The following is a 24,373-nucleotide window of genomic DNA, read 5'->3' as shown; positions in this document are numbered from 1 at the left end:
GTGTTGTGCCGCATGAGAGAAAGAGTACAACGTGTGATTTTTAGTTTTTACACATTAGGCTACAACTACACGCATAATGTGCTGATAACTTTAAATTACATGTAGATTTGTAGTAGATTAGCGACCACCGCGGGTCTTTTCATTGTGAATGAATAAAAATATTGTGTGTAGTGTATCTACAGCTTAAATCTAGCATTAGAACTTGTCCCAGTTATTTTAAAGTTGTGTGTGTTTTGTTGCTTCTCTTTATTATTGCAGCTGTTATCAGTTTTGTGAATGGAGGACGAGTGAGAAAGCAACAAGTGAAGCGGCGCTCATAATCACGATATTTATTCAAATGCCAGCACAGTTGGCCAGCCGTGTTGAGACAGTTAGCAAGTTTGTGTTTATATTATCATATTTTTTTTTTTATTATTATTATTGTATCACACTGCCTCGCCTAGCGGGAATTTCGTAATGTGTATCTAGCGATCACAAAATGTGTTTTAACTGCCGAAGCACGTGTGTTGTGTGCAGGTTTGAATATGGCCAAATAAACGTAGATATTACTCGTGTGTGTGTAGTGTTATGATTTATATTTATTTTACGGATTCATTGTTCTCTGGATTTCAATCCTTTGTTGAAATGGCTTTTTGTTTTAAGTTGATGGTTTTTGAAATTCTAACTGGATATGATATGGTATGATATTCTAAGTGCACTAACTTTACCCTACTGTGTTTGGTTAAGCCAAAGGACATTTTGGAAGTAAGTTATCTACTAGTCCCATTATAAATGGAAATGAGGAAATAATTAATGTAAATATTGACTTATTATTATTATTATTATTATTATTATTATTATTATTATTATTATTATTATTATTATTATTATTATTATTATTATTATCATTATTATAATTATGTTCTCTACAGCTGGTCGCCAATTTTATTATTATTATTATTATTATTATTATTATTATTATTATTATTATTATTTTATTATTATTATTATTATTATTATTATTATTATTATTATTATTATTATTATTATTATTATTATTATTATTATTAGGTATTATTATCATCATCATCATCATCATCATTACCTATTAATGAAAACGAAAACATAACATGGAGGATGTTGATTCTATGTTCTTAAAAACTTTGTCGAAGAATCTCATACTTATTCAGAAATTGCTGGGGAAAATGTTACCTTAAATAGATAGGGTAAATAACTGGAACTTTTACACAGCGCACTATCCACTAAACGTGCTCAAAGCGCTTTACAGACGGTCCCTGACCAACAGCAACACGTAACATATTGAACGAGACATGGCGTCTGCTAGGCGATTATTACAAAAGAAAAAATTTCTGACAGAGACAACGTTGTTGGAATAACCCAGGCGTCAGCCGCAGTGCAGCGCCGCACATTGTGCTAGGGTGAGGTGACTTGTTCAAAGCCACACGTGTGTAAGTCCTCCCTCCATCAATGCCCTTCTCCAGCTATTTCTAGGCGGCCCTCTCTTCCTCGTTCCCTGCGGGTTCTATGTAAGAGCCTGTCTGGTAACCTTTGATGCAGGCCTTCTCAGGGTGTGGCCAAGCCATTTCCATTTCCTCCTCTTAATGGGAGCGATCTATATTCATGTTTTCGTCCAACCTAGTCATCAATCACATGATTGATTGGTGTCCAACGATTGGATTTTAAAAAAACCCAATGTAAACACACTGCTTTGTTTTTATGAAAGTTGTAAACATGCCGTGCGTTAAGCTGAACAAAATGACCAATCGTAATGTTTGGTATTCCAAAAGCTGTGTGGATAATTTTCACTAAGTGTGTCACTTTGAGCACACTTGCAATGTTACCAAAGACCTCGAGCACATGGAAAGGTAATACCGATCATCCCCATTTCTACTTTACGGCGTATTATTAAGTTAATTATCGACAGTAGGCTACCCTGGAAATACGCGTATTTTAAAAACTGGCCGGATACCCTGGCTGAGAGGGAAACAGTCAAATGTATAGTTAGTTTTGGGAGATGATATTTTTTTCATCTCTCTGTTATGCACTGTATTCTTTTTCGTTTACATACGTATAATTTGTAAACAATTGAGTGTGTTTATCTTGGCGGGGACCTGTGCTTGTGTCTGGATGAGGCATTTAGTGATCTCAAACTAAGTACATTGATCGTGTGCTCTTGGAATCTACATCTGTTCCCTATTTGAACCAATTCCCCTTTGTCTGCCTTATTCTTGAATGCTTTAATTGTAATTCTAGAACTTTTGACTATCCTATTTTCTTCCTTTTTACTGGCGCTGATATGACCTTAATATGTTGCAAGCGCCGTAAAACACTTAAACACAAACAAAAACAAAAATTAGCCAGAAAACTCGTCCTTGAAATATCGGTCGATTTAAACTATTCTCATCTTGGCAAAATCACTCAAACCTGGGGCCTCGCGTGCGGTCCCAGGTTTGACGGTTTTATTTTTTTTAATTTTTAATTATTTTTTTTTTTTTTTGCCAAGAGGAGGATGGTTTAAAGTTTAAAATTTTAAACAATGTCTTTGCAGGACACTGTAGTTAAATTAAATGGTTAATTATTATGATTTTAAAGATAGAGTTGGAGAAAGGATTTGTGTTTGTGTGTGTGTGTGTTCGCTAGAGTGAATGTGAAGAAGCACACAAAGACAAGCATAAACAAACACACACACAGAGAAAGAGGAGAGGGGTGGGGGGTGGGGGGGGGGCATACGAACCCAGAAGGAGGGAGAGAGAGAGAGAGAGAGAGTGAGAGAGATAGAGAGAGAGAGAGAGAGAGAGAGAGAGAGAGAGAGAGAGAGAGAGAGAGAGAGAGAGAGAGAGAGAGAGAGAGAGAGAGAGATGGGTTTTTTTCTTGTAATATACTTTCTTCCTTTGTCTGGCACCTTTCCTACACATTTATTCAGATCTTTAATTTTATTACTAAGCCCCTCTACTGACCCCAAATATAGTTTTTCTGATCAAAATGATGGGGTTTTATTTCACACTGATTGGTTCTTGATTTGACAGTACAAAATTATTATTGCGATCAGGATAGCATTACGCGTCAAAATCTATTTTTAGTAACACCGCGTGTTTTTTTGGTTAAAGTGTATTTTCTTATGGCGGGGGGCGGGGAGGGGGGGGGGGGGGGGATTCTACAAAAGATTAATAGAGATATATTAATTTTTATTTTCTTCTTTTAAAAAATATTAAGCCATACTAAAATAGAAGGGGGGGGGGGGGGGGGGGGGGGGGGCGGCATTCTACCAAAGGTTAATAGAGATATATTAATTTTTATTTTCTTCTTTTTAAAAAAAATTAAGCCATACTAAAATAGTGTTTTCTCCAATGTATAATAATACAATAGTTTCGTCATATCCGTGATAATGTAGTGAGAAAATAGTGAGTAAAAAGAGTCTTTTCCAAGGACTTTCTGTATTTGCGCAGCCCATAGCTGGGCTCGAAACCTGGACCTACAAGTCAGAAGGTGAATACCATACCACTCGAGAGGGACAAAGCGCACGGACAGTTATTGTATTATCATCTATTATATATATATATATATATATATATATATATATATATATATATATATATATATATTTACACGTTAACATGCTCCAGCAGTTATGCTAATGATCAATGTGATATTCACCATTTTGGCCATGATTCATGACCATTTAGAACTAATGGCCGTTATAATTATATTATTTTGATCATATCTATATTTCTGCTATACTGTCACACCCCCCCCCCACCCCACCCCCCCCCCCCCCCCCCCACCCCCCACACACACACCCACACAAAACAAACCAAAAAAAAAAAACAACAAAAAAACAAAACAAAACAAAACAAAACAAAAAGGCAAAAGAAAACAAAACAAAACAACAATAACAAAAAGAAAAAGACCCCCCCCCCCAAAAAAAAAAAAAAAAAAAAAAAAGAAACCAACAAAACAAACAAACAAACAAAAATAACAACAAAAATCTAAAAAAAAAATAATTGTAAAACCTTCAAAACTTAAACAATGAAAATGTTGCTGCTTGTAGCTCGAAGAAATTAATAACGATAGTAATAGAAATGGAAGCTTCAATTAATTTATCCCGAAGACAGGTCATGTGGACGTTTTGGGTTTTCCCTTTATCAACAATTTAAAAAATACGATGGATGAAACACTAAACACGAATGAGAAATCTCCTCTCGAAATTCGTTAAGTTCGGGACACAAAGGGGATTGCATTAGTGTACCTGATTGTGCACATTTGGTCATGTGGACGTTTTGGGTTTTCCCTTTATCAACAATAAAAATACGATGGATGAAACACGAAGAACGAATGAGAAATGTAATCTCCTCTCGAAATTCGTAACGTTCAGTACATAAAGGGGAATGCATTAGTGTACCTGATTGTGCACATTTGGTCATGTGGACGTTTTGGGTTTTCCCTTTATCAACAATAAAAATACGATGGATGAAACACGAGGAACGAATGAGAAATCGTAACATTCAGGACATAAAGGGGAATTCATTAGTGTGCCTGAGTGTGCACCTTTGATGGGTTTGACGCAGTGAACACTATGATAAGGAAAAGACACTCAAACAAGAGTTCAAAGGCTTGGGGATCTTTTAAATATTTTTTTTAAATAAAAAGAAAGGTTTATTATTATTATTATTATTATTATTATTATTATTATTATTATTATTATTATTATTATTGTTATTATTATTATTATTATTATTATTATTATTATTATTATTATTATTATTATTATTATTATTATTACTATTATTATTATTACGATTATTGTTGTTGTTGTTGTTGTTATTATTATTATTATTATTATTATTATTATTATTATTATTATTATTATTACTATTATTGTTGTTGTTGTTGTTATTATTATTATTATTATTATTATTATTATTATTATTATTATTATTATTATTATTATTATTGTTATTATTATTATTATTATTATTATTATTATTTTTATTATTATTATTATTACTATTATTATTATTATTATTATTATTATTATTATTATTATTATTATTATTATTATTATTATTATGAGGAATATCTTTGCAGGCTGGCTGGAATGTAGGTAGATAGAGAGGGACAGATCGAGAAAGAGAGAGAGAGAGAGAGAGAGAGAGAGAGAGAGAGAGAGAGGGAGAGAGAGAGAGAGAGAGAGAGAGAGAGAGAGAGAGAGAGAGAGAGAGAGAGAGAGAGAGGTGGGGTGGGGTGGGAGGGAGGAAAACATCCAGACCATTCACACGTATGTTTATGCACCTGTAATGATGTATCTCGGTCCCATAATGTTATTTAACGCACGTGGGCGTACTTTAATGTTAACAAACTTGTTTGTCTATGTAAACATTATCTCTTCTTATGCTTAACACTATCTCCACCAATATAAACCTACATACTAAAAAGGTCACTTTGTACTGATCAAACTCGTTAAAAGCACATCCAGATCTGTGTGACCCATCGACTCGAAACGATATTATGTCGGAGTGGCTATTATGTGCTCTTGTGGTATGACATTCGCTTTCGGATTTGAAGGTCCTGGGTTCGAGACTCGATCGGCTCATAGTTGAGTCCTTGGAAAAGGCTCTTTAATTTTCTCACATTCTCTCACCGTACTCAGGTGTAAAATGAGTTCCTGGCCGTTAACAGCGCTGTCTCTCTGTCCGAAAAAAAATTGTAATATCGCCTAACAGGCGTCATGTCCCGTCCTACATGTTAAGTAATGTTGCTGTTGGCCAGGGACCCCTTGTAAAGCGCTTTGAGCACGTTTGGTGGATATTGCGTTACATTTTAAAAAAGCTCAAAGACGCTAAAACTTGATTTTATAGTTATATTTAGAAGCTGAATCAAAGTTTATATCTTTGACTGAGCACATTAGATAAATGTGACCTCTCGTCTAAAAACGGTATTGAGTCGGGATGATTAAGATGCTTAAGATGGAATTTGTATCCAGAAATATCATGCTTAAGTTGAGTTTATATGCTTTATAGAGGAGAAGGAGTATCATATTTTACTGTGGTAAATACCAACGTTTCATATTTTTGACCAGTTTAACTATAATTTGACTTTTTAGTATCTGGTCCATTCCGACATAATACCGTTTTGAGACGAAGGGTCACATATAGGTGGTTACTTAAAATGAGCAGAATTAAATTCTGTCATTTCTGGCCATTTTTGACTTTAACCCTCTCATTACCAACTATAGTAAAATTGCCACATTTGTTACGATTCAAACAGCATTTTCAGTAATCATAACAAATGTGTAGATATATCACAAAAATTTCTGAAAAACTTTGGTTTTTGAAGCTTGTTATGCTGCTAAAAATGATGTATAAGGATGTACTAACGTCTCTTCAGTTTTGAGTGTTAAAAATTCAAGTTTTCCTGAAAAGCAGAGAGTTAAAATCGCTTTATTTTTTGGCACATGTGGCATTCCGACATAATACCGTATCGAGGCGATGTGTCACATTTAATCGGAATTTGTGACCAATCGTATGAAAACGGTATTATGTTGGGGTGATCCAGACGCTTAACTCACTCAATACTAGAGTTTTTTGCATTTTTCCAAAATTGGAAAAAAAAATGCCATAAAATGAGCATGTGCATAGATAATTTTATTCATCTATCACTATCATGCAAAAACTAAAAACATTAGCTTTGATACTACGCCTAGAATTTGTCTCAGAAAAATGTAATAAATAGGCATGGGGTAAAAGTAACCTGGGTAAACTACGGATATAGTCTGTGTTAGGGTTGAATGAGTTAAAACCATGGTGGGGAGCAGGAGGTCACTGGCCATGTCTTCTATCCCCCTATAATAATAATATCTGTTATCTGAGTTGTTTTCGCTATCTTTGTCTTGGAATGGAAATACTTGGTGCGGCCATGTGGTCTTGTTGTATGACAGTCGCTTTCGGATTGGAAGGTACTGGGTTTGAGCCTCGCTCGGCGCATAGTTGAGTCCTTGGAAAAGGCATTTTACTCACATTCTCTCACCGTACACAGGTGTAAAATGAGTACCTGACTGTTAATACGTTGTCTCTGTCGGAAATAAATTGTAATATCGCCTAACAGACGTCGTGTCTCGTTCTACATGTTACGTGTTGCTGTTGGTCAGGGACCAATTGTAAAGCGCTTTGAGCACGTTATATCATCTCTATATAAACGCTCTATTAAAAATGTTCTGAATTGTTTTCTCTATCTTTGTCTTGGAATGGGATTAAACTCGATGCTGCTAAGTGGTTCTAATTGTGTGAGATTCGCCCTCGGATCGGAAGGTCATAGGTTCGAGTCCAGTTCTGAGCGGTAAATAGTTGAGTACTTTGGCAAGGGCTCTTTTATCACATTCTCGCAGGTGTAAAATGAGTACCTGGTTGTTTACAAGATTCAAGATTCTAAAGTTTATTTTTAGGCAATTGCCAATATAACTCATACAAGAATATAATATATTCATCAACAAATCAAGTAAGTAAAATCAATAACAAAGCAAGGCAAACAATGATAGTATTAACGATAATAATAATAATAATAATAATAATAATAATAATAATAATAATAATAATAATAATAATAATAATAGTAATGATAATAATAATAATAATAATAATAATAATAATAATAATAATAATAATAATAATAATAGTAATGATAATAATAATAATAATGATAATAATAATAATAATAATAAATAATAATAATAATAATAATAATAATATATAATAATAATAATAATAATAATAATAATAATAATATATAATATTTACAGCGTTGTTTATGTCTGAAAAAAATAATATGAAAAATATGTACCAGCGACTAACAGCCTCGACAGTGCCAAACTTATAAATTAAAAAAAAAAAAAAGAATTAAATAAAATTCCCTTCATTCATCCCATAGGCGAAATTTGTGTCTAGTGTCTACTCAAGGGAATACTGAAATAACCCAGGCGTCAGCCGACGCAATGCACCGCTGCAAATCGAGCTAGAGCGAGGTTGCTTGCTCAAGGCCACACAGCGCAGCGGTGGAAGATAGAACTCGGTACCTTTTGGGTACGAAGCGAAGACCATTCCGCTCAGCCACCTCTGCCCCATATTATTTAAGCTAATCTGTATCCAAAAGGGAAAAATTCAACCCATAGTGACTGAGACTCAGAATCTGGAGAAAATCCTCTTTTGGTTGACAAGCATATACAGATATTCTAATGGGGATGATCTATTTACCTTTCCATGTGCTCGAGGCCATTGGCCACATGGGAAAAAATGCTCAACGTGACCCACATAGTGAAACGAGTTCAGAGCTTTCAAAATATCTAACATCACGATTGGTCATTTATTTGCTCAGTATGACTCATTGGTATATTTACAACTTTCATAAACAAAGCAGTGTGTTTTAATTTATTGAGAAATATCCAATCGTTAGACAGCAAAAAAATCATGTGATCAATGACTCGGTTGGACGTAAACATGAATATAGATCGCTCCCATTAGCAAAGGTTCGCTGCCGTTCACGTGAAAGAAAAGCAGGACCATTCGTTGTATTTAATTTGCGACTTGCGGTCAATTCAGCACATTCAAAGTATGTCACAGTTACTGTGTTCAAGCGGTATTGAGTGTCTTCTGAATGACGCTCCTCGATGTAGGACCGAGACGTCGTAGCCCTCTAATGTTTACACATTATGTCATTCCTTATCATAATATAATCAGGGGGGGGGGGCGAAGTGGCTGAGTCGTTAAGGCATTGCACTGTGATCCGGATGACCCGGGTACGAGCCCCGCTTCAGGCACTTTCGTTTTTTTTTCTTGAGCAAGATTATTAACCCCCAATTTGCTCACTTGGACAACATGGGTTATTCCTGTTGACATCAGACTTCTTGTTTGATTAGTTATCTATATTATTCCTTCGTGGAATGCCTAGGCGACGATATCTTATGATGTCGTGGCAAGAAGGGCATAATTTTTTATTTATCATAATATCTCTCCCCTTGATATTGCCTTCTCTTCTATCAACTTCACCCCTCTCCCCTTTTTTGTTGTTGTTGTTGATGATGGTTTTTTCTTCTTCTTCTCCTTCTTCTTCTTCTTCTTCTTCTTCTTCTTCTTCTTCTTCTTCTTCTTCTTCTTCTTCTTCTTCTTCTTCTTCTTCTTCTTCTTCTTCTTCTACTTCTTCTTCTTGTCCCACCTATCTACCTACTTACCACCTACTTATATACATATCTATCTATCTATCTATCTATCTATCTATCTATATATATATATATATATATATATATATATATATATATATATATATATATATATATATCTATCCATCTCTCTATTTATCCATCTATCCATTTACCCTTTCTTCACAATCATCAAATGGCTGTTCCAATAATTAGGCGAAAAATGTTGTCTTCGCAGCCATAGATAAGCCACGCACTGAGCATCATATTTTTTTGTTCTCAAACATACAACAACAGTTGCGTTCTAACACAATAACCATTCGTTATGACGCTTGCCAATCGCAAAATACCTTCCACCAGATCTTCTCTAACAGTAGTTCCAGCTACCCAAACAATGTTGGGTTGACGGGAGGGTCGGGAAAAATCTCAACTTGCTCTCGGGATCAATATTACTAACGTTCCCTTTGTTTGTGGAGCAACTGGTTTATCTACTTATCAGTCCGGAACCCCTTCCATTAGGTGACGTTTGAATAAAGTATGGTATCAATATGCGCGGCTATGTGGTCAAGTGGTATGACACTCGCTTTTGGATTGGAAGGTCCTGGGGTCGAGCCTCGCTCGTCGCATAGTTGACGAGTCCTTGGAAAAAGCTCTTTACTCACATTCTCCCACTGTACTCAGGTGTAAAGTGAGTAAGTGACCGTTAACAGCGTTGTCTCTGTCCGAAAAAAAATTGTAATATCGTCTAACAGGCTTCATGCCTCGTCTTATTGTTATGTGTGGCTGTTGACCAGGGACCCCTTGTAAAGCGCTTTGAGCACGTTTAATGGATATTGCGCTATATAAAAGCTAATTATAAAGCTCATTATTATAAAAAGTACTGATCTGCTGATAGGACGAGACGAGTAACTTCACTATAGATAGTATGCACTTGGCTAAGAAGCTCACAACATTGTCATCCGGAAGTAGATAATGGACCAACACACAAAACTATGTGTAACTTTGACACGTTTGTAGTCTGGTTAATTTAACCTTCTTCTTCTAGGGTCCATGCCTGGTCCAGGCTTCGGATACTGCATGAATTATCTCCATTCCTCCCTGTCTCTTGCTTTTTCAAACAGCTCTTGGATTGTTAGGTTGGTGAAGCCCTTCAGTTGGTCTATGAGTGTTTTTCTTTGTCTCCCCCGGGCGCGTTTACCGGGTATTTTTCCACAACTTGCCAGGTATTCATTCTTATCTTTCCTTACTATGCGTCCGAAAAAGGATAGTTGTCGATCCGCTATTAAGGGCATTAGTTTCCTTTGTTGGTATGTTTGTTTTAGCACTTCTTCGTTCGTTTTGTGTGCAGTATACAATATTCTCTGCATCCTTCTCAAACACCACATTTCAAAAGCTTCAATGTTCTTTTGTGTGTGTTTCTGCATTTGTAGTCCAGCTTTCGCATCCGTATAACAAGATTGGCCACACGTAGCACTTCAAGACTCGGAATCTAATCCCGAACGACATCTGTTTGTTTTTCAAAATCTTTCCGAGGTCCATAAAGGCCTGTTTGGCTTGAGTTATTCTTGCTCGTATGTCTCGGTTACATCTTCCATCTGTTGCCACTATTGAACCCACTATTTTACCAAGGTTGCACACAGTTTTGTGTGTTGGTCCGCTATAGATAGTATGCAGATGACGTCACTCAGGCCTTTGTTATTGTTTTTGCCATCCGCGTTTGTGAGTTGTTCTCACTAAACTGCATTAACCTGACTAGAAACGTTCATGGTTACACAGAGTTTGTGTGTTGGTCCGTTATACTTCCGGATGGCAATGTTGTGAACTCCTTGGCCAAGCGCATTCTATCTATATAATCCTGATTGCAATGTTGTGAGTATCTTTACCAAGTGCACAGCTTCTATAGATAGAATGCGCTTGGCCAAGGAGTTCACAACATTGCCATCCGGAAGTATAACGGACCAACACACAAACTCTGTGTAACCATGAACTTTTATAGTCTGGTTAATACAGTTTAGTGAGAACAACTCACAAACGCGGATGGCAAAAACAATAACAAAGGCCTGAGTGACGTCATCTGCATACTATCTATAGATAGTTTGAAGTTGACGTCACTCATGTCTTTGTTATTGTTTTTTTTGCCATCCGCGTTTATGAGTAATTCTCACTAAACTGTATGAACCAGACTATAAAAGTTCATGGTTACACATAGTTTTGTGTGTTGGTCCGTTATACTTCCGGATGGCAATGTTATGAGCTTCTTAGCCAAGTGCATACTATCTATATACAAATTTTATATAGATGCTGCCTTTTGTGTAGAATTAAATGCGTCGCTGCTGCCAAATGTCAAAATTATGTGTTTTGACATTTGATAGACACAGCAGGCTATGACCGTCTAGCTTTGACACCTGCTTCAATGTGTGTTGCTGTCAACTCTTGTCAGAGCGTATGCTATTGTTTTTAGTCAGAAAAGTTATAATCCATTAAACAAGCAAACAAACAAAAAAAAAAAAACCCAACAAAAAACAAAAAGAAAAAAAAACAAAAAAAAAAAAAAACCAACAAATACAAGAAAAACAAAAAAACATTAAAAAAATAAACACAAAAAAAACAACAACAAAAAAAAAAAAAAAAAAAAAAACAAACAAAAAAAAACAACTCAACATGAGCATTAATTATAGAGCAATATCCACTAATGTCACAATAGCTCAGTTGGTAGAGCACTCGCTTCACAATTAAAAGGACCGAGGTCGATCCCGGGTACAGTTGAGATTTTTTCTGACCCCCGGCCTTATCCACCCAGCAGTGATTGGGTAGCTGCGTCTGTTAGATATGGCCGAAAGTACTTAGCGATAGACTAGCCCTATCCAAAGGATAGCAAGCAATTACTATCACTATCGTCCGTTTCACGCAATAGAAACCGGGATAATCTCCGGCTCCATGTGCCTGGTGGCTCTGAAGGATTTTATTTTTTCACATCCACTAATGGAGCTCAAAGCGCTTTACAATGGTCTCAAGCCAATAGAAACACTTAATATGCAGGACGAGACATGGCGCCTATTAGGCGATATATCCATTTATTTCCCGACAGAGACAACGCTGTTGACGGCCAGGTACTCATTTTACTCCTGAATTTTGTGAATGAATGTGAGTAAAGAGCTTTTTTCAAGGACTTAACAACGCTATGGGTTTTTATAAAATGCTCACAACATCTCCCAGTCAAATTAAATATACCAACACGAAAACGTTTGTGTAACCTTTAACGTTTCTAATCTGATCGATATAACATAGTGAGAACTAATCACTAACAGGCTGTCTGAAAATATTAAATAATATAAAGTAAACTTTTTTTTTTAAAAATACAAAATGAAAAATTAAAAATGCGATCTGTAGGACTGCGACCACACTAATATGCCCGCTTATTTTCTTATAGATAGAATGCGCTTGGCCAAGGAGTTCACAACATTGCCATCCGGAAGTATAACGGACCAACACACAAACTCTGTGTAACCATGAACTTTTATAGTCTGGTTAATACAGTTTAGTGAGAACAACTCACAAACGCGGATGGCAAAAACAATAACAAAGGCCTGAGTGACGTCATCAACTGTCTATACATGAATTAACCTCGGCGGGTCTAAGAAAATACGATATAGAAGGAAGGAAACTGACGTCACTAGGCTCTCAGTTGTTTTTTGTTTTTTTTGACAGCCATTTTGGATATTTGTTCTCACTAATTTCTATCAATCAGACTATAAACGTTAAAGATTAAACACAGTTTTGTGTGTTGGTTTGTTTAATTTGGCTGGCGGATGTCGTGAGTTTGTTACCTAAACGCACATCATCATAGAAGGAAAGAAGTCGACGTCACTGAGCTCTTTGTTATTATTATATTCAGATAGCCTGTTAGTGATTAGTTCTCACTAAGCTACATGAAACTATAAACTTTAAATGTTATACACCGTTTTATGGGTTGGTATGTTTAATCATCATCGTCGTCGTCATCATCATCATCATCATCATCATCATCATCATCATCATCATCATCATCATCATCATCATCTTCATCGCCATACTACTACTACTACTACTACTACTACTACTACTACTACTACTACTACTACTACTACTACTACTACTACCACCACCACCACCACTACTACTACTACTACTACTACTACTACTACTAATACTGCTGCTACTACTACTACTACTACTACTACTACTACTTCTACTACTACCACTACCACTACCACTACTACTACTACTACTACTACTACTACTACTACTACTACTACTACTACTACTACTACTACCACTACCTCTACTACTACTACTACTACTACTACTACTACTACTACTACTACTACTACTACTACTACTACTACTACTACTAATAATAATAATAATAATAATAGTAGTAGTAGTAGTAGTGATAATAATAATAATAATAATAATAATAATAATAATAATAATAATAATAATAATAATAATAATAATAATAATAATAATAATAATAATAATAATAATAATAAAGCGTATATTCTTTCCATCCAACAGAAAAAAAAGTCCAGTCCAGAGGATGACGAGGAAATGTCATTTCCCCGAATCCTGCATCACAATCACAGTAGAAGACAGCAGCAGCCGTGCATATCTGGGATTATTTTTATATGATTTATGGACTAGATAGCTGTGTGTATATTTATTTATCTGTCAGCCATCGAACAGCATCGTCATTTCAATGGATGGAATAATACATGGATACGTGACATGGGATTTTCTGTGTGTGTGTGATGTGATGTGATCAGCGTTCATTCGTGACAGTGGGTGTAGGTATTCAAGAGGGTCTCTTGTCTCATTCATGTTATATTTTATTATCATCCATTTAAAAAATATAAAATGGTGTGTATGAAACAGTGCCATGCCAGACAAAGTAGAAAAATGTGGAAAAAATAAATGATTAAATAAATTAATATATAAATGCATGAATGAATGAATGAATAAAGTAAATAGATAAGTAAATAAATAAATAAATAAATAAGAAATAAAAAATGAAATGAATAAATAAATAAATAAATATATGAATGTATGAATAAATACATAGATTAATATATACGGTGTGTCTTTTTTACGAAACCGCCGAAATCCGCCGAAACCCGCCGAAACATGACAAAACCCGACAAAGTTATGGGAAGTAGGTAGCAGTGGGGAGTGAACTTGAGACTCAGGGAAGTGTACACCATTGGGGAGTGAACCTGGGACTGGGTTTCGGCGGGTTTCGGCGGGTCTCGTAAAAAAAGTAATCAGTGCTTTTTTACGAAACCCGCCGAAACCCGACAATATCCGGCAAAGTTATGGGAAGTAGACAACTGTGGGGAGTGAACCTGGGACTCAAGGAGGTACACCATTGGGGAGTGAGCCTGGGACTATGGGAAGAGGATATCAGTGGAAAATGAGCCTGGGACTATGTGAGATGGATACCAGTGGGAGTTGAAGCCGGACTATGTACACAATGTACCAGAGGAGAATGAACCTGACACTATAGGATGTGGGCACCGATGGGGATTGAACCTGGACTCAGAGAAGTGCACACATGTGGTTCATTTTCCACTGGTATCCTCTTCCCATAGTCCGAGGTTCATTCCTCATTGGTGCCCACCTCCTACAGTGTCAGGTTCATTCTCCTCTGGTACCCAATTCCCATAGTCCGGCTTCAACTCCCAATGGTATTCATCTCTCACAGTCCCAGGTTAAGTCCCCACTGGTGTGCACTTCCCTGAGTCCCAGGTTCACTCACCACTGGCGCCCACTTCCTATAGTGTCAGGTTCAGTCTCCTCTGGTAGACAATTCCCATAGTCCGGCTTCAACTCCCAATGGTATTCATCTCCCTTTAGTCCCAGGTTTATTTCCCACTGATATCCCTGGTTCACTCCCCACTGGTGCCCACCCCCTATAGTGTCAGGTACATTCTCCTCCGGTACCCAACTCGCATAGTCCGGCTTCAATTCCCACTGGTATCCATCTCCCATAGTCCCAGGCTCATTTTCCACTGATATCCGCTTTCCATAGTCCTAGGCTCACTCCCCACTGGTGTACACCTCCTTGAGTCCCAGGTTCACTCCCCACAGTTGTCTACTTCCCATAACTTTGCCGGATTTTGTCGGGTTTCGGCGGGTATCGTAAAAAAGCAGAGATTGCTTTTTTACGAAACCCGCCGAAACCCGCCGATAACCATAGTCTCAGGTTCACTCCCGACTGGTGTACACTTCCTTGAGTCTCTGGTTCACTCCTCACTGTTACCTTCTTCCCATAACTTTGACCGGTTTTGTCGGGTTTCGGCAGGTTTCGGCGGGTTTCGTAAAAAAGACACACCCGACTAATATATAGATAGATCAATAATTAGAAATGAATACATAATTATCAGTGAATGTATGACTAAATATAATAAATACAAATGAATAAAACAGCTTTAAAAAAGAACAAAATACCAAACACGTAACGTTTTGGGCTCAAAACCCTTCTTCAGCCAACAATAATAAACCATAAAGACATAAATACATTACTAAATTCCAGATAGACGATAGACATATTTTTAAAGTTAGATATAGATAAATAGATAAATAAATGAATAGATAAATATATGATAAATAAATAAATAAAAATAAAAGTAAATGAATAAATAAATGAACGAATAAATGGATAAATAAATAAATAACCCTGCTGGATTGTTGTCGAAAGTCCGATCTCTTGATTACCAGTCAGACGTGCTACCACCAACTAACACTTCGCTCGGGGCCACACGATGCTTCGGAAGTCCCAGGTTCGAGAGTTTTTGTCAAGATGAGGGTCATTTAAATCTATCGATTTTTGAAGGGCGGGTTTTCTGGCCAAATTTTTGAATATGGGTTGTTCCAGAGTACGGCTATATTGTAAGTTCATTAAAAAAAAATTCCGTCTTTAGATCGAGTTCGGTCCTGGGTGAAGTCGAGATTTTTATCTGACCTCCCCCCCCCCACCCCCTGTCTACTTTTTAGTGATTAAGTAGCTGGATCAGTTAGATCTGGTGGAAAGTACTTTACGTTAGACTAGCGTTCTATCCAAAAGGTAGCAAGTGATATTTCACGGTGTGGACACGGGCCAAAATCAGGTTCTGTGGGCCCAATTACTTCGAAGGAGTACTTTTAAAAATAGAATTTTAGTTGTGACTATTGATTTATTTCATAAATTTGAAATTGAAGTTTTGAAAGTTTTGTTTGTTCGTTTGTTTGTTTGTTGTTTTTTTTCTTGTTTAAAAAATAATAATCAGACAATAAATTTAAATGACGAATAAAACAATTCATAAATAAGTGTGAACCACAGCGGTATTATGTCCGAGTAAAATCGGATTTTCCCCATTACAAATATTATAGTTTAAATAACTCCAAACTACGAAATTTTAAGATTATTTTTTTTTCTTTTTGTACCATAATAACTTTAATTCACTTTTCAACGTTTTAATCACTCCTACATTAAAATATTAATACCATATCGAAGCCAAAGGTGACACATTTAAAATAAAAATCAAATTTTAGTTGTGATTTTAACAAAAATTCCAACAAAACATTGAGGATGACACATCGTTTTATAGATGGTTTTTTTTTTCTATTCATAGTTACGTTGCTGGGGAAACAAAAACAACAATTGTAAAACCAAATGGACAAAAGAAATATTTATAATATGAAATGTAACATGGAGATTAACTGTATATTATATATATATTATATATACAAATCAAAGCGTGTGTAGTTTGATGGAATTCTAAGTGTTACGTGTCATACCTAATGTGTAAAATAATAATAATATTATTATTATTATTGTAAATGTCACTGGATAATCATGAGTTTCAACAATGTACAATGTGTTGCTTATTATTATGAGTGCTTCTGTTACATGTCACAATAATATTATTTGTAGATATTATAAAAATATGTTATTTACAATAAATGTTATGGACATTGCTACATACTGCGACTGCGAATAATAACATCAACAACTCTACTTGGCAGGGAGGATTTAAAAGAAAAGAATAAATAAGGGATACCGAAATGGTAAGTCGTGGTTATTTAATGTCTCTCTTGATCGAAGTTGTGTTGTATAAAGTTATTGTGATTGTTGTTGTTGTTGTCGTCGTTGTCGTCGTTGTCATTGCTATTTCTATTGCTATTATCCTCATAGTCATCTTTATACTAATCAACGCTATTCTATCTACTAACTACTACTACATACTACACTACTACTACTACTACTACTACTTACTACTACTACTACTACTACTACTACTACTACTACTACTACTACTACTAACTACTACTACTACTACTACTACTACTACTACTACTACTACTACTACTTACTACATTATACTATACTACTACTACTACTACTACTACTACTACTACTACTACTACTACTACTACTACTACTACTACTACTACTACTACTACTACTATTACAACCACACCTCCTCTCACCACCACCCAAAACCACTATAACAATAACAATTTCTTAAGAACAACAGCAACAACAACAACAACAACAACAAAAAACACCAAACCCCCCCCCCCCCCCAAAAAAAAACAACAAGAAACAAAATCTACTGTTATTATTTTATTATTATTATTATTATTATTATTATTATTATTATTATTATTATTATTATTATTATTATTTATTATTATTATTATTATTATTATTATTATTATTATTATTATTATTATTATTATTATTATTATTATTATTATTATTATTATTATATATTTTTATTATTATTATTATTATTATTATTATTATTATTATTATTATTATTATTATTATTATTATTATTATTGTTATTATCTTCCCAACGTTTATTTATTTGGAGGTCTGATAACCAAAATCGTTATGGGCTCATCGATTTTATAGAAATACACTCAAACTAGCACAAAATATTGTCCATGACAGCAATCTTAATTCAGGCCCATTATTGCGTTCGGTTATCAGACCTGATGATATGTGCAAGTCGTATCTTCAACTTTTTCTACGTTTGTTCTCATTATTTCATAACCATCCTCATTGCTTGTAACTGATGAAGAGACTAAATACAGCTTGCAACTTTTGGGGTATTTGCCGGGTTGCACGTTTAGTGTAACATTGTGTGTGCGACAATGGGCGTGCGTGTGCATTTGTGTTAATCTTACATAATCTTTATTAAGATATAAACAAACACCTTACTATTTAACTCCTTATTTCTTTTAGTATGTATGCAATATATTATACTCAAATACTGCTAATTTGTGGAACGAGATAAAAACCGAAGCTTGAAATGGCAAGGGACATAATCCACCTGCGTTTATAATCCTTGGCGTAACATTGTTATTTCCTGTATTATTTCCCTTTGACTGATGATCGTCCACCACTCAAAATTCCATGTCTCTGTTTTAGAGTGAGAGGTCGGAGAATGTTAAATCCTATTCCTCTCTGATTTTTTCAGTTGTTTGTTTTTGTTTTGTTTTGTTTAATTTTGTTTTTGAAAAGTTACAGCTTTTTTATGAACGTTCTTTCATAATTTGATTCCATCCAATTTTTCCACACACAAATCAGTATCTAGATATTTTCCTAACGACAAACCATAAGGTGGTTATAGGTTTTTCACCACCCCCAACATCACCACAGACATTACCACCACCACCGTATCATTATCATCATCATCATCATCATCATCATCATCATCATCATCATCATCATCATCATCATCATAACCATCATCATCATCATCATCATCATCATCATCATCATCATCATCATCATCACCATCATCATCATCATCATCATCATCATCATCATCACCATCATCATCATCATCATCATCATCATCATCATCATCATAACCATCATCATCATCATCATCATCATCATCATCATCATCATCATCATCATCATAACCATCAGCATCGTCACCACCACATCAACATTAGCAGGTATATCCATAATTGTCTGGGGCCAGACTATTTGTAAAAAAACAAACTTTAAACTTACTGCTGAAAAAGCGTCACAAGGGGTCCCCCAAGCCAGCAGCAACATTCACCACGTATGACAATATAAGACGGATCCACGTTAATAGGCGCTATCACAGTTTCCTATTCCGACATAGACAACATTGTTAAACGCTTGTTACTCATTTTACACCTGAGAGTGGTGAGAGATTGACAGTCTTTTTCTAAGAATCCAACATTGTATTTGTAATAATAATAATAATAATAATAATAATAATAATAATAATAATAATAATAATAATAATAATAATAATAATAATAATAAGAAGAAGAAGAAGAAGAAGAAGAAGAACAATAATAATAAAAATAAAAATAATAATAGTATTAATAATAACAACAACAACAACAACAACAACAACAATAATAATAATAATAATAATAAAAATAATAATAATAATAATAATAATAATAATAATAATAATAATAATAATAATAATAATAATAATAATAATAATAATAATAATAATAATAATAATAATAATAATGAATTTGATTGTGCGCCTTTGGTGATTAGATAGTTCCTAATACAGTAGTCGTTGGATTCTAGCACGCTGAGTTTCGGCACGCTCTGCAATACGCGGAAACAAGGACGAGAGACGCATGCGCACAACCAACATGACGTTCTCTCTCTAATAACTTTTCCTTCGGTGACATCACAGACTATGGGTGACGTCCAATCAAGGGACGCTACTCTTCCGCTAATCTCATTCCCTATCAGGACTTCAGTGACGAGTTTCCTATGGTTGGTAAGCGAAGGGTTAAGACGTCTGATCTGAGCCCCGTAAGTTGCGACTTCTCGTAATTTCTAACCCCTTGTCAAAGATGCATGACCTGTCCGACTTTTACCTGTAAGTCTCACCACCTGTAAATAACAATAATAACATCCATCGGTGTGAAAACCGTTCGTTCTCAGCTGCAGCTCGCTCGTTACCTTTCTTCGCCAACCGTGTTAATTAGAGTTGAGGAAAAAGCTAGCCAGACGCCGAGTGGGTTTCCACAAGGTATGTAATGTATGTATTATGCATCGGTCATCGGTCATCGGTCATTGGTCATCGTCGGTGTCCAGACAGTGTGTTTTAAGATGTGACCAACCACCTCAGAACAGTGTTATATCGGGTGAGCCTGATGGGGAAAACTGACTATTATGTCTAAATTATGTAACAATAGGGAACTTTTAATGGAATTTTTCAGTTTAATATACGAAAACATATACAGTGGACGTTTCGGGTTTCCCCTTTATCAACAAAACAAGATAAATGAAATACTGTAGACAAATGAGATTTCTCTAATTCGTCTTTAGTGTTTCATTCATCATTTTTTGTTGACAAAGGGGAAACTCGAAACGTCCACATTTTATATTTTCGTTTATCAAATTGAAACTTCCATTCAAAGTTCTTTTTGTTATTTGTTTCTTCGAGATTCAAGCAGCAACATTTTCATTTCCGGAATTGAGACATTTTATCTTACTAACTACGCCTGTTGAGTAAAATGAATGCAGGGTCATTTGAGACGTCCCAGGTTTGAGAGGGTTTTTTTTGCCAAGATGAGGGTCATTTAAATAGATCGATACTTGAAGGACGAGTTTCCTGACCAAAATTTTGAATACGTGTACTGGTTATGAATCAAGATTTGGAATGTTGTCGTCCATCCCGACATAAGACCGAATTGAGGCTGTGGCTTACAAAAGTGTTATGGGGTAAGTCTTGACCGTTTGACCGTCTTGCTTGACCTTGTTAATTAGGTGATTGGGCAAAGTATTATTATTCGCTCTTTGAACTTTCGCTAGAATGCCTTGGTCATTAGTTATTATAGTCATGGCTAGACGAAGTGGATGAGACTCACAAAAATAATGAAATAATATAACACTTTTACTGTGTTTCGATTCCTTCCATTCCTTACCATCCATAGGAAAATCGTCACATTCGTTACGAAACAACAACAACCAACATTTTTCTTTTTCTAAAGGAAATATAATGTTTATTATAGCTATCAAAACTTGATACTGTTTTGTAGATCTCAATTTGCTGAACACTTTTATGTATAGATAGTTCGAAGATGACGTCACTCAGGCCTTTGTTATTGTTTTTGCCATCCGCGTTTGTGAGCTGTTCTCACTAAACTGTATTAACCAGACTATAAAAGTTCATGGTTACACAGAGTTTGTGTGTTGGTCCGTTATACTTCCGTATGGCAATGTTGTGAACTCCTTGGCCAAGCGCATTCTATCTATAGAATGTGCTTCTTGCTTTTCTGTTTGAGTTTTAAAAAATCTATTTTTGCACTGGTTGGGTGTGAAGCTTTGTAGAATTTTTTTTAAATTGCTGGTAAGGGTAGAGTTAAAAGTTTATGCCAGCCATGTTTTGAGTATCCTTTAAAGTTTAGTTTTTTTTTTTTTTGACAAACAATGCGGTGAGAAATAAGTTGTAACTACTAAAGGAAAATGAAGAATAGGGATAAAATCAGCAACTATAAAAATCACAACACATTAATCCAACAAAAAAGAAAAGCAAACAAAAACAAACAATTTTAAAAATAACGAATACAAAAAAAAAAAAAAAAATCCCAACAAAATAAGACCAAAACCAAACCAAAACAAAAAGAAGAAAATGAGAGAGAAAAAAATCCGACTTGGTACTAAGGTTCGAAGCAGATTTTTTTTTTTTTCGTTTTTGAGTCGGGTGCTTTACTGACTGAGCTATACCTCCCCCCCCCCCCCCCCCCCCCCCCCCCCCCCTTCTTTCTTTCTCTCTCTAAATCAAGATGGAGAGAGTCAAGTATATACCGTACCATGAGACCACCCAAAAGGTGTGAAGGAATAATAAGGTGTGAAAAACGTAAACATAGAATAGTCAGAAGGAATGCTTTCCGTGGGGTCGGTTGTTCTATTATAATCAATGGACATAGTAGTAGTAGTTGTGACTAAAGGTCTTTTCCGTAACATTTGAGCGCCTATTTTGATTTTTTAAGGACTCCGCCTTGGGCTTGGCCTGTATTCATTTATTTTCCTCCTCGGGAAGAATAACTACTATGTATACTCCTATTTCATGTCAGCTTTATAACAAGTAAAATGAATATTAAAATAAAGGGAGTAAAATGACTCTTATAAATGATGCAAAAGAAGAAGGCCAGAGGCTGCAATGTCGTTTACTTTGTTTTGTATCTTTTATAAGAGTCATTTTTACTCCCTTTATTTTACTACAATATTTTATATTATATAATATATACAAATAATATATATATATATATATATATATATATATATATATATATATATATATATAATATATGTTATATAATATATACATTTTATTGACTCATTTAGGCACCTGTAGATTTTGGTATTTAGTTTATTATACCAAGTAGCACGTAAAGTCTCGACCTGCTGCAGTCTTCACTTAACTGTTTATAGTTGAGGTTCTTGCCTGATCGATCCCACGTCATTCACCCAATAGAGTTCCTCTCTTTTCTCAACAGTCCGTCTCTTGGTGATCGCTGGTCTTCTTCTTTTTCTCTTCCCTTCTAGAGCCTATGCTATTGCAGCTCTCTTCCAATTATTCTTCCCTAGGAGAAAGATTGAATACAGGTCAAGCCCAAGGCTGAGTCTTAAAAACTCAAAACAGGCGCACACATGTTACGGAAAAGACCGTTGGACTCCATTAGAGTTTCTCTCTTTCTCAACAGTCCGTCTCCTGGTGATTACTAATAAACTTTTATTTTCTTCCCCTAATGAGCACATGCTATAACAGCAATAATGGCAAAGATACAATCCAGTTCTAGAATATTAAAGTATTCAAAGAATCAACGACAGTTTCAAGTTTATCAGATTTTCCTTTTGTGCACTTTGTTGTCCCGTGTTGTAACACTCGATTTTGTACCGATAGTTCCTTTGTTCGAATCCGGATGTTGACAACGGAAAGTTTAGTCCTTGATTAAGTCTCTTTTCTCTCATTGTCTCATAGTTTTCAGACGTAAAATGGATGAGTACACGGCTACTATTTCTGTCTATAAAATATAATGGCGCTGCACAGTCTTCATGACTTGTTCTATAAAGATGTTAGTCTATAAGTGTTGGCTAGGTACCTCATAGTAAAGCGCTTTGTGCACATTTAGTGGTTACCGCTCTTCATAAAAAGTTTAGTGACAAATAATATATGGCCACAAAAATCGAGAGACTTGCACCAATAAAACTGCAGGAAGAATGGCCACACAAAGTGACGAAAATGAATGACAAAACTCTTTGCCCTCACTTTTTTTACACTTGGGAAAGCTTTTTTTTCAGCTATTTTATGGAAGCCATAGTTGACATAATCTGAAAATCAAAAATAAAAACTTATTATTTTTTTTTAAAATTTGGCCAGAAAGCTCCTCCAATGACTTTCTTGTCAAAAAACTCTCAAACCTGAGACATTTAAGAAAATGACCCTGATTTTGTCAAAAACGTCATCGAAGTAAACGGTTTGAGATTTTGCTTTTTTTTTTTTTTTTTTTAATTTGTTTTTGTTTTGGACAAGATGCGGTTCATTTTAATCGATTGATATAATTTATAGAAGGACGAGTTTTCTGACCAAATTTTTAAAAATGTGTTTGGTTTTTTTTTTCAGACTACGGCTAAATACCATTGTACCGACCACACCATCACGCTTATTATTAATTTTGCAACACAGTCCCAGTCAGTGCCAGCTTTCAGGGGTTTTTTACTTTCCCTTGTTGTAGCGTCCCAGTAATTGAATTAGTCGCGCCAATTCGTAAATAAACACACATGGGAGATTGCCAAGACTCTAGCTGAAATTAAACAGCAACTCAGCACTAGGACTAAGAGGCCACCCACCCACCTGTAGCCATTTTAACAAAAAGTTACAAAGGTCTTAGGGTAATGTCTTAGACACAGTGGTGAGGTCTTAGAAACAGTGGTAACGCAGCTGGAAAATGACTGACCCTGCTAGGGTATCCGATAATGCGTTTCTAGAGACTTTGATCCCTCGAGACTGTCTTTACAGGCTTATCGTCAATTCTGAATGGACGAAGAGTACATGGAAAAAAACGGTAGAGTTGCATTTTAATTTTTTGAAAATTTTTTTTTTCAAATTATTACAAAATTTGAAGATATGAACACTTTTTTCT

The 24,373-nt window shown here is 35.3% G+C and overlaps 1 protein-coding gene across 1 annotated transcript in view; it reads left to right on the top strand.

The window, feature by feature from the left end:
• Window positions 1-258: 258 nt before the first annotated feature.
• Window positions 259-24,373, top strand: part of LOC144958983 (uncharacterized) — a 278,895-nt gene continuing 254,780 nt past the window's right edge. The window contains exons 1-3 of the mRNA XM_078891283.1: window positions 259-744; window positions 13,742-14,010; window positions 16,834-17,269. Of these exons, the coding sequence (XP_078747409.1) occupies window positions 17,267-17,269 (3 nt within the window). The 5' untranslated portion in view covers window positions 259-744; window positions 13,742-14,010; window positions 16,834-17,266. The remainder of the gene's footprint in view (window positions 745-13,741; window positions 14,011-16,833; window positions 17,270-24,373) is intronic.

The sequence above is a fragment of the Berghia stephanieae genome, chromosome 13 (genome assembly GCF_034508935.2).
Source record: "Berghia stephanieae isolate SIO BIC M18660-M18661 chromosome 13, UCSD_Bste_1.3, whole genome shotgun sequence".
Classification (NCBI taxonomy): Eukaryota; Metazoa; Mollusca; class Gastropoda; order Nudibranchia; family Aeolidiidae; genus Berghia; species Berghia stephanieae.
This window is presented reverse-complemented; position numbering and strand designations above follow the sequence as displayed.